The 12489-nt window shown below is 40.4% G+C and overlaps 1 protein-coding gene across 4 annotated transcripts in view; it reads right to left on the bottom strand.

Moving 5' to 3' along the window:
• Positions 1–12489, bottom strand: part of ATM (ATM serine/threonine kinase) — a 122684-nt gene that overhangs the window by 38759 nt on the left and 71436 nt on the right. Inside the window, exons 35-40 of one of the 4 annotated variants that reach the window (XM_004764400.3) lie at positions 11715–11810; positions 9649–9820; positions 8209–8350; positions 7009–7185; positions 4525–4702; positions 1790–1877 (exon numbers count right to left, since the gene is read on the bottom strand). In XM_004764400.3, the coding sequence (XP_004764457.1) occupies positions 1790–1877; positions 4525–4702; positions 7009–7185; positions 8209–8350; positions 9649–9820; positions 11715–11810 (853 nt within the window). Of the gene's footprint in view, positions 1–1789; positions 1965–4524; positions 4703–4897; positions 5374–7008; positions 7186–8208; positions 8351–9648; positions 9821–11714; positions 11811–12489 lie in introns of those variants that run through there. The other 3 variants (XM_045077534.1, XR_006605961.1, XR_006605960.1) reach the window with 3 other exon arrangements.

Below are 12489 nucleotides of genomic sequence, written 5' to 3'. Positions count from 1 at the left end.
CGGGGCGCCTGGGTGGCTCAGTGGGTTAGGCTGCTGCCTTCGGCTCAGGTCATGATCTCAGGGTCCTGGGATCGAGTCCCACATCGGGCTCTCTGCTCAGCGGGGAGCCTGCTTCCCTCTCTCTCTCTCTCTGCCTGCCTCTCTGCCTACTTGTGATCTCTCTCTGTCAAATAAATAAATAAAATCTTAAAAAAAAAAAATGATGCTCGCGTGCCGCCCCCCAACATACAGCCGGCCCACTCTCAGCATGAAGAGCCCGAACTCTGAACCTTCAAAGAGCACCCGCCATGAAGGCGACGGGTCATCAGATCGTACAGATGTGGGGTTCACGTTTGCGCTCCATCAAGGCAACCACAGACCACAGGCTAAGCACGGGCCGCCCAGCATGGTGAGCAGCACCTACACACAGCTTTTCTAGTGCGCGACTGGATGCAAGGACTGTTTCTGCTAAGACACGATTATGTGTTTCTCCTAGTGCAGTTCATGTCCCAAGTTACCAAACCACCATCTGCTATGCTAACAGCAGGTCAGGACTGGAAAGGACCAGAGATAACACCTCTTCCAAAACCATCATGACACATGAGACGCGACAGAGAGTGGCTAAGGGCGCTGGTTGTGGAGGGGGCACAGACTGGTTAAAATCCAGCCGGGCCCCCCACCGCAAGCTGTAGCATCTGTAGCAACCTCACTTCCTGAGCCTCAGTTTCCTCAGTGGTAAAGCCTGGAGACAGCACACGTCACCAGCAGTTGCCGCAGAGATTCGAAAATGCTCACGGGCTGACGGGTCAGGAGCTGACACTTAACTACAGCGACCGCGGAACCTGCATTTCAGAGATCACACAGCTCCTAAGTCCCGGACTCGGACTTGAACTCGGGTCTTTACATGCTTTGTTCTATTCACTTTCTCTCCAGCTCTTCCTCGAGGCCTCTTCAGAACGAGAACTGAAGTAGAAGAACCTCTACGCTCTCCGGGGCCTGCCCAGGGCAAGACCACTCCACCTCTAAGAGAATTCCACACCGGACGATTCCAAGGTGAGAGGCTTCCCCACACCGAGGAAACAGAGGCTCCAGCTGCAGTTAAAGCTCTTTTCGGGCTTTCCCAGAAGAGGGTCTGGTACAGGACAAGAAAGTGAATCAGTAACCTTCTAACTGGCAGCCAAGACGCCGAAAGACCCAGCGCTTCCAGGAACGGAGCAGGATGGAAGAGGGGGACAAGACGTAAAGGCGTGCGGGGATTTTTCAGTTTCCTTCTGCCTCTCCTTCCCACGCTTTGTCAACCACTGCCACCAGTTGGCCTGCGCACCACAAGCCACCAATTCTACCTCCCCAGTTACCAGTCTCCTACACTGTTTCCTCGCAACTCTGGTCAATGCAGGAGCAGTAGGGGTCAATCTGACCGTGACCTCTGGCAACCCCTGCACTCACTGTTAAAACTCTCATGAGGACTAAGAGGAACAAGATACTGTACGATAGAACCATTTATCACCATCAAGAAAATCAATACCGCCACAGCACAGAATACAGAACCACGCATTTTGAGACCCGTGACTCACAGTAAAGAAACTTTATCTTATCCAGTTCCTGATATTGTCTTAACCAAAGTGTCACCCTGAATATGGATTATTTCAGGAAGATCCAAGCATCACACAAATTAAATACGGCACCTTACAGCAGCAGCACCTAAAATAATCATGGTAAAATTCAACCAGCAAAATTTAAAATTTAATTTTAAAATTAAAATTAACACTGCTAAATCCCCAAACTCAAGCAGCAATATTGACTTTGTTACCTCTTCTGTCTCCTCATGTAGTCCACAACAGCAAGCATTGTCCTCTGTGACTTTTTATCCACACAGCATCGGAACAGGTGCTCGGGCTCTGAAAAGGAACGAGCGCTCCCTTTAGTCCCGGACAGACCTGCTTACGCACACTCCTCCCTCGTGCGTCTGGTAGGACGTGCAGAACCTGGCACAAAACTGGTTCTTAATAAATATGAATGGAGAAGCAGAATTTAATGGCATTTCTTATTTTTGAAACAAACTACTGTGCTTAGGGACACCCAGGTGGCTCAGTTGCTGAAGTGCCTTCCTTCGGCTCAGGTCATGATCCCAGGGTCCTGGGATCGAGCCCCGTGTTCAGCAACCTGGTCCGTGGGAAACCCGCTTCTCCCTCTCCCTTTGCCCCTCCCCTGCTCATGCTCTATCTTTCTCTCCCTAATAAATAAAATCTCTAAAAAAACAAACAAAAAAAAAACCTACTGTGCTTAGTAAAACTGAGAATTTAATTATATTTGTACTGGGTGCTCAGGATACAATCCCGAACACGACAGCCTACTGCTGTGCACACCAAACCCGAGACCACAGTGTGCCAAGGGCTAGCACCAAACAGGGGGACGGCATAGAGAGGCCTATCGAAAAGAACCTGATCTGAATAAAAGTTTCATGGGGACAGTGACAGAAGAGTGACAGTGTTCCAGGCACCAGTTAACACTCCTGAGACGGCCAACAAGAATTTACTGGAACAGTACCACCTGTGCCGAACCCCAGAGCTGGAAGGCAGTAGGGACACTGGGCCAAGTGAGGAACAGACACTCACATTCTTTACCACAGAGAACATGCAGGATCTGGCCACCACATGGACATGGGAGAGAGGTTCTCGGGCTTGGGCAATGGAGTGCCACTCACTGAAGACATGAGAGAAGCAGGCCAAGGGAAGGGGATGAAGAGGGTAAGTTTACTTTGAGAAGCGAGTCTGGGATGCACAGGAGACATTCAAGGGAAGGCAGGAAAGGGACAGACATCACAAAAGATAAACCATTTAATCTAACAGCAATCGGGATCTATCTTCCTTTTAAACCACAGAATTTCACACATGAAATTTAAATTTCCTTTTACAGCCATATAGATACGGCACTTTACGTAGAAGTAAAATAAAACAGGCTATTTTTACCTATGAATGGTGACAGCATAAATATGTATGTATATATGGTAAGCATGAAAAAAGTCTTGGCCATGTTCATAACGAGCTGTCAGGTCATCGTAGGCGGTGACTGATCATATTACTTTAGTAATAAAAAGTGTTTTTAATATGACTTTAATATTATCTTAATATTTAAAGTTTAAATGTTTACCAGTAATTGAACTACGTACACCATATTTCCGAAATTATGGACAGGAGATACAGTTTAGTTTGCAAAAGTCTGTATGAGAATTTTCATTTCATGAATTTCATTTTGATAATCTAAAGAAAATTCCCATAAGCATACTGTGGATCATTTACAAGACCAACTTGTAATCTACCAGAACACAGAAGGAGCTTCCATGTCTATGTTTAAAAATTTTATTATTTCACCTGAGAGACGGGTAAGTGCTGTTAATGGAGAAGAACTCATAAAACACAGAACAGAGCAAACTGAGGTCGACCAGACATTGCGGTCATGTCAAGCAGAGGTTTCAGCAGTACAGAAAGGAAGACTGGAGAATCACATGGTCACAACCTATGCCGAAGTGACAGGAACCACAGCCGAGACTGGGGAAGAGCAAGTTGGCTGCCGTGAAACACACAAATCAACAATTGTCCGAGAAGTGTCCTGGTCTCACGTACACTAAGTGAATCTGTACCTGGTTTCATGTGTGCACATAAAATATGTTACTAACACATATTAAAGACTATAAGTTCACATTCTAGATTTGTGAATTTTTTCCCTTTAATTTTAGGTTTGAAAAACGGACCCCCAGCGAGCCCTCCAGTACGCGTAGATGTATTCTGTATACACACGACACACTATTCCTCTCCTCATGGCAGTTCTCCTGCTATACGTTCCTACTGTGGGAAATAGTATGAAGCATAAAAAGAAATTCAGTTATGTAAGTCAACAAAGTATAATCTATTTTGTTTTTTTCTGGGGGAGGGTTGTTTTGTTTTGGGGTTTTTCTGTTGTTGCTATTGTTAAAAAAAAAATCCAAGGAAGTATACCAAATATTAACCACAGTGATCCTAGATCATAGGATTTACAGGCAACTTAATTTTTAAATTTATGCTAATTTCTCTATTATTTTCCACAACAAATATTCTGTAATACAAAGGGTTATTTTAAAAAGATGAGTTGGCCAGATCTTTACCAAAAAATTTCAACCTCTCTTCCAGTACAGGATCCAGAATATTTGCTTGCATTTATTTGTATGCTTTTCCCACTGCGAGGATGCAGGCGGTCTTCTCCATATCTGGGGTGCCAGTGCCGAGCACAGGGCCTGACACACATGGAACGCTCAGTGAGCAGCTCCGCTATCAGAAGCCAAAATTCCCTGGTGACATATTCTACATCGAGTGCTAACCCAGGTGCTTTACACACATTGTCTCATGGAAAATGGATCACAACTTTCATCTCCGTGCTCCAGATGATAAGAAAATAAATACTCAGAGGTTACAAAATTAAGCCAATACAGCATCCTGAAGGGATTCAGACAAAATCTTTCTCTAGAACTGAGAAGTTAACCATATAAATGCTAGAAATTTAACCGAATACCTGAATCCAAATTTGCAGGGGTCGTGGATCGGCTCGTTGGTGAGGAGTGTCTGAAACAGTTCGTGAAAAATCCCTGAATGTGTGCAGAAAGCAGGTTTCTCCATGATTCATCTGTATCTTGGAGTAAAATATCATGAATCAAGTATGGAAGCACAGTCTGACAAAAGTCGGTTTTCACCTGGAACATACAAACATGTGGCATCAACAGTCCGCATGAAAATAATCTATTTCGCTTAACATTTTCATTCCGTTCCTGGCATCTCAGACTTAAAAGAAAAACAATAGACAAATCTGTCATGAACTCAATGTATCTCTAAAACACATACAAAATGCATGTACCAGGCAGGGCTCAAGAAAAATCAAAGTAACCTACAGTGTCGACGTGAAACGAAGGTGTTCATTACACAACTGTCCGTTGCCAGTCTGGGTCACACGCACATAAAGAAACAGGATGATGTTTACAAATGAAATTATTACATCATGACTGCAAATAAAATTTCAGAGTTGGAAAGTGTTACTAATAACAGTTTTCTAATTTGATATAAAGGAAAATGGAGAATCAAAGTTTAAGAGAAAAGCTGAAAATCTGATTTTTGTACATTTTCTACACTCAGTGAAAAGTCCTCCTGACTCTTCTTCTACTCAAGTGTTTATTATTTTAATAAGCTCCTATTTGAGTATACAATTTGGGTACTTATCTGTGATACACTCCCAAGTGTAGAAAAGCACTTTAATCCTTGTGGTACACTAAAATACTCTGCAACCTTATCTTCGTCACGGTACTCTCTTCATGTATTCATCACATACCACACTCACAGGACAGACGACAGACTACCAAATGCACACTTTCTTTTTAAAATAAAGACAAATAAAAACGGCAGTTTTAGAAATAAAGAACTGAAGGAATTTGGGATTGGGGTGTTGTGTATATGTGTATCTGGAACATTTTATCTTGTGGCGCAAAGTCAGAACTTTATAAAAAACCCTTGGCCATGTTCACTAAAGGGAAATGCTCTGTGTGTGTGTGTCAAGGCTATCACTGAGCGGACTCAGTACAAGTGCAGTGTAGTAATGCGGGGTGTGATAATTTATTCACTGCCAGCACTTCTTCTGTAGAAGCAAAGACTGCTTTTTAAACTGCTTTCAATGAAGGCACTTTATCAAACAAAATACTCTCCACTATCCGTTTTGGTTTCTTATTTCAAGTTTTTACTTGAATTCTAATTAGTTAACATACATGGTAAAATTGGTTTCAGGAGTGGAATTCAGTGATTCATCGCTTACATACAACACCCAGGGCTCATCACAAGTGCCCTCAAGTCCTCCTTAATGCCCATCCCCCACTCACCTCCTTCTGTCAGCCTTCTGTCTGTTCATTGCCGCGAACAGTCTCTTACGGTTTGTTTCCCTCTCTTTTCCTCCCTTCCCCTACATTCATCTGTTTTGTTTCTTAAATTCCACAAATGAGTGAAATCATATGCTATTTATCTTTCTCTGACTGGCTTATATCGCTCAGCATAATACCCTTCAGTTCCATCCACACCATTGTCTATCAGTTTGTTACTTTTAACTGGTAGATGTTTGAACTAGTCAGATATTTTGTTTTCAAACTATCACCGAATCATGCTTAATGGGACCATATAAATTATATTAGCATTAAAATCTTAGAGCATCATGATATCAGACTGCTTTAGATGGCATACTTGATAAAAGCGTGTAAATTTTGTGTTTGATTTGGCATAAGCCTTTACTCTACTGAAACAAACTGTATTAGACCTTCAAAAATAAAAAAGCAGGAGCGCCTGGGTGGTTCAGTAAGGTAAGCATCCAACCCTTGGTTTTGGCTCAGGTCGTGAGCTTGGGGTCACGAGATAGAACCCCGCATCAGGTTCCACATTTAGCACAGCATCTGCCTAGAATTCTCTCCTTCTCTAGAGTGGGAAAGGTGAGAAAGAGAGTGCCTGCTCACTCTCTAATAAATAAATAAATCTTTCTTTAAAATAAATAAATAAATAAATAAAAATTAAAGAGCAATGTTAACTGCTACCCTATCTCTTTTCTTTACTCAAGAAAGTATACTAGGGAGAGTAAATGACAACAACCTTAAAAAAAAATTTTAAAAAAGCAGACTTTTGGTTACTATAAGTAATTTACAATCATCAGTATTGTAACTATTGTTAGTAACAAACGATGCACCCTTTAGAGCTCATCTGGTACGTAGCTCTGCCACAGCTGAACCTGACCACACAGAGCTCCAACGACATGAAGATGCTCTGTTTGATGGACTCCCAACAGCTGAGCACAGATGCTTCCTGGAGATGACTTGCATGACTGCCCCCCACACATACTCTTTTTAGAAAGAGAGGCCATAAATATGGACTCGGAAGCCCAATGGAATGGCACAACCAAAGGAAACTATGAAAAGGCTCAAATACAAAAAGCACAGGTAGAAAGCGATTAAGGCAGACTCATTAATTTCCTTACTTCACACATTGGCTTTAATAATTGAAGGATTTCACTTTTTGTGCCTCCACTATCCAAAAAAGCACAAGTCAGCCTCTTTATCCAAACGTCATGGTTTTCACTTTGAGGAATCCACAGGCTCATATCATCCAGGCCTTCTAAAGGATTTTCTTTGTCTAGTCTGGGCACTTCCAAAAACTAGAAAGAAAACAGTCAAAACATGTAAGTAGAGTAATTAGAAATATGTTTTCTCTTTTCCATGCAGAACAAGTATCTAGGCATAAATCTGTTTCTAAACCAAACTAAATATAGTTAAAAATAATTCTGGAGGCACCAGATAACTCAAAATTAAAATACATTTATGTTCATATGGAAGGCCAAGTGGTATGATAAAGAATTACTGGTCTATGCAGTAGGATACTTGAGATCTAATCGCAGCTCACTAGTAGTATAAGACACACATCACAAACTCTCTGCCTCACTGGTCTCATGGACAAAACTGCTTCAAGTCTACCACAGAGAACTGACTTCAAAATGTTAAAACTACAGTGTTTTACAGATTATGTTACTGGTTTTATTAATAGTTTATATTACCACAAATTTCACTAAGACCAAAATTATACTTATGATATATTAAAAAGACTATTACTACAGTGGGTATATGTCCCAAAGTTAATTTGGTGAAAATTCTACTGTTTATCTCCCAACAGCTTTAGGAAAAGAAACTATTAAAGACAAACACTTAGACTGAAAGAGAAGCAAGAGTTCTTATATATCATTCAGAGTCCTTTCAGTCAAACGTGGTTATGATATTAAAGTGGAAAAAGGGAGAATCTACAGGTCACCTTGTATTTCACTAGGCAGCTGTGATACTTTAACTTCCTACAGAAATATACACTTGCTTGTTGCACAATACCTACAAACCACACCAGCATCAGTGGATTTCTTGGCAACAGTGTAAGGGTTTTCTACTCCTAAGACGAAAGGCCTATCGTTAAGAACGCCTCCTATCACCCAAGTCAGTCATAAGCTGACCTTTCTATCCCAACTTTTCCACACTGCTATAATTAAAAACACAAATCCGCTGGATTCAAATACAGCTGGAATTACTTCTAAGAAAAGTTAAATGTTAGTATAATACTATTTAGGCAACTTGATATTCATATCCCACAGCAAAGAGAACTGTTTGGGTATTCAATAAATATTTATTATTTGAGAGACCTTTTTTTTGGATGTTCTAAAAGGCTGTAGATAGATCAGCATCGGATCAGGTGTCATCTTGTAAATCTCCCAGAAACTATGTCCAGTCTTTGTAGCTAAAATGCTTTTCAAACAGGTAACAGCAGCTGATCGCACTTTGACACTGGAAAACATAATTCAGATGCTTACTAAGTATATCAACTACTGATAAATGTGAAACAACCTTCAAAAAATTTTAAATCTAAAATTTTAAATTTATTTTACAGGTTGACCCCTGAAAGAGTTAGGAGCACTGATCTCCACACAGTCAAAATCTGTATTTAAATCCTAACTCCCCCAAAACTTAACCACTAATAGCCTGCTGTTGACAGGAAGACATATAGGTAACACAGTCAATTAACATAGATTTATAAATGTGTTACATACTGTACTTTTACAACAAAATAATCTAGAGAAAAGAAAATGTTTTGAAGAATATAAAAGAGAATATTTTGAGAATATAAGAGAGAAGATACATTTATATACTATACTGTATTTAGTGAAAAAAGTCCACATATAAATGGACCCAGGCAGTTGAAACCTGTGGCATTCAACTAGAAAGTGTAAAGGTCAACTGTGTCAGGCAGTTTTTACTTAGGAAATCTTACATCTCTAAATAAAAAGTTAAGGGGCAACTGGGTAGCTCAGTGGGTTATCTTCTGTCTTCAGCTCAGGTTATGATCTCAAGGTCCTGGGATCAAGCCCCGTATCAGGCTCCCTGCTCAATGTGGAGTCTGCTTCTCCCTCTCCCTCTGCCCCTCCCTGCTTGTGTCCTCTCCTTCTCTCCCTCCCAAATAAAATCTTAAAAAAGAAAAAAAAAAAAACTTGGTAGTTAAAATTCTACAGCAACAATGCCAAAATTATCAAAAATTTTTAATATTCTTTCAGTAAACCTGAGTTATTTATCACTGCAGGAGGGGAGGGCCGCAAAGGAATACAAACAGAAGCAATCTCACAGCACCAAACAGAAATGAGGATAGAATCTGCAGCAATTTTATTTGCATAAACAATTAAAATGGGCAAAAGAAAACCCTGTCTGATTACCTTAAGATTTCTGGAGTTATGCTTCCTCTCTAGGACTTATTTTTAAAGGATCAAAATATTCTCAATGAGCACAGTGCCTTTGACAAGTGCCCAAAACATCTGCTTTTGCAATTCTCCTATTTTTGATGTGCTGTATTGAACCACCTGGCATTTTCTTATTGTTTGTCCAGTCTACTGTCACTAGAATTCAACATGGACCTTGTCTGGTATGCTCGTCCGTGAAGCCAGTGCCTGGTACACAGCAGGGCTTCAGGGATTATGGCAACTTGAAGGAGAATGTTTTGGTTTCAAGAGATGTTAATTTTGGTAAAGTATCAATCTCCCTGAGTATCAGATGAAGTAGATGCGATCAGATATACGGGGTCATCCCATACTCACCAATCTTCTATGAGCGTGTTGTTCAGGTAGGTCAGCGTTATGAAGGTCCACTGAAGTTCTTTATCTACAAATAACTCGGAGGCCTTGGTAGAAGATGTATCTCTACTATGCTGTATAGCTATCGTGGAGAAATCAACAGGACCCACTTCTCCCAGGCAGCTCCCAACAGCCTCTAGATTTAGAAATTCCTTTTCTAAATCTAGTACAGTTGTTACTAAAGATCTCCCATAAAAACAAGTTTTCTAATTTCAAAAATACCATGTTTCATCATCCTTCAAGACTTAAGTGGTTTCTCAAAGACTCTGTATAGATTAAAGAAGCTACTATATATTGTAGCATTTTCTTTATATATCCATACAGGCAAAAGATATTTTCCCCTATAAAATTAGTAACAGAATACAGATAGTAAAGGATGAAAGTCTAAAGACAGCTACTGTGTGAACTCATCAACAGACTTTAAAGCTGTTAAAACATTTTTGAGGTATTTAAAGTACAGAAATCTTAAATACTCAGTTCAGTGAAAATTCACATACACATTTTTTTCCACCTGTGTTGTCACTACCCAGATGAAGACAGAGAACACCCTGATGCTCGTTCCCAGCTGTGAGGGAATTTAATTAAAATACCCCAATTTTTTGATAGCTCTCCTTTCAAAAGGCGGAGCCCTAGTTCCTCACCCCGAGTGTGGGGTGTACTTGGTGACTCACTTCTGACAAACAGAGTACTAGGCTTTCACTTCCCTGATTGAACTTATCCCCAAGAAGTGGATTCTCCTAGATATTATTATAAACAGAATTATAAACAGAATGAAATTTTCTTTCTAGATTGTTCACTGAGGGTGTATAGAAACACAACTAAATTTTGTGTGTGGATCCTATATCCTGCCATTGTGTCAAATTCATTTATTAGCTTTATTACAGTAGGTTTCTTGTAGATTCTCTGGGATTTTCTAGATATAGCATCATGTCATCTGTGACTACAGACAGTTTTATTTCTTTTTTTCCATTCTGGATGCTTTTTCTTTCTTCTCGTTCCACTGCTCTGGCTAGAACCTCCAGGACGACGTGGACCAGCACTGCTGAAAGCAGGCAACCTGTCTGCTTCCTGACCTGGGAGTGAAAACTTTTGGTCTCTCACTGCTAAGAATGACCAACTACACAGGAAAGCCGCTCCGGGCTCATGGAGCAAATCAGGTCTGTCCCTAGAAACAGTTAAACTACAGACAAACATGTGAATTCCTTGTTCAGAGGAAACTTCCAGGGTGCTGGTAAGGCTCTTGTTTCGAGCTTTTCGATCTGGGTGCTACATGCACAGATACTTTCTGCCTGTGAAAACTTCCAAGGTACATACTGCTATCTGCATACTTTTCTGCATGCAAAGTGTATTTCAGTAAAAAAACTTAAAAAATAAAGAAGTCCTCCAGTTATTAGGCTCCCACTGAGAAGACAAGAAAGACTCCACTGGAATAAAGGAGAATCTGTGAAGGACCTTTTACTCCTCCGTTTCTCTTATTTGAAGCACCGTCGTGATGACAACGTCTGGGTGCCTTCATCCAGTGCTCACCAAGTCTAAACACCTCTTCTAGGTGGGATGTGCGGTGACTATTTACCTGACACTAGGACACCCCCCAAATCGTGGTAGGAAAGGGCCCAGATGTGGTTTTCCTATCTGCGTTTAATTCACCTAGCCCTCCAAATGCTTGTTCTTACTCTGCCCTATAAAAAAGATCTGTTAGTACTGGTCAGTTATATTTATAAAATATATCAGAAGTCAATTTATTTGCAACCTAATACTACAAATACTTATTTGTGACTTCTTCTAAATTTATAAGATGTTTTTAAGTGAACAGGGATGCACATGTGTAAATCACTAATTTTCACTTTATGCAAATGTTTAAGGAAGGAAAACAGGAAAGAAGAACTGCTTAGGAACACTTCAACTAAACAGAAATAAAACTCAGCTAGCACCTCACGGTGCCCTATTATCCCAAATTGACAAGCTTTTACTGAATTTGAAAATAGAGATGACAACTCCAACATAAAAACTCAATTAGCCAAATGATTTACCTAAAACCTCCCGCTCTCCAGTGTGGTTCACAGCCATCCGGCATAACTGCAACAAGCTGACAATGAGCTTCACCATGATGCCCTCCTGCGGGTTATCTAGGAGCAGTTTAGAAAAAAATGGTTTCAACTACAATGGAGAAAACATGTTTCCTTACATTTATAGATTAAATTATCTGACATGAAAACTTTCATAAAGGTTTTTAAAAAACATGGTTTTAAAACATGAGCTGGTCAAAAAACACAATGTGACTATATCTGAACTTCCTTGTAAAACAGAACCTTGGCAGTGACAGCAAAGCAGTATCTGGCAGACAGAGAAAGAGAAGCTGCGCCAATCAGCCAATGCCTTAGCAAAATCACTAAGAGTTAGAAATACGAAAATCATTCAACATTGACCGGCAAGAAACTTGGAAGCACACTCTGGTCTTTAAACCCTAGATTCAGTCTAGACCAGCAATGTCCAACAGAACTTTCCACAACGATAGAAACATTCTATAATGTGCTCTGTCCAACAACAGCCACGAGCGTCATTACTCCTGAGAACCTGACATGTGCTAGTACAATAATGAAACTCAATTTTAAATTTTACTGAACTTTAATTCACTGAAATTTAAATATCTAAAAACAGCTAATGGCTATTTTGGACAAGACAGGTCTGGACCAATGAATTACCCAAACACATAAGAACAAAAGAGGTGATCATCTTTTACACACACACGCATCTCAGAACAAAAGCACTATAAACTCTGAGCTCCTATGATCCAGACCAAAATCA

The sequence above is a fragment of the Mustela putorius genome, unplaced genomic scaffold (assembly GCF_011764305.1).
Source record: "Mustela putorius furo isolate JIRA1106 unplaced genomic scaffold, ASM1176430v1.1 tig00000198_pilon_pilon_pilon, whole genome shotgun sequence".
Classification (NCBI taxonomy): domain Eukaryota; kingdom Metazoa; phylum Chordata; class Mammalia; order Carnivora; family Mustelidae; genus Mustela; species Mustela putorius.
This window is presented reverse-complemented; position numbering and strand designations above follow the sequence as displayed.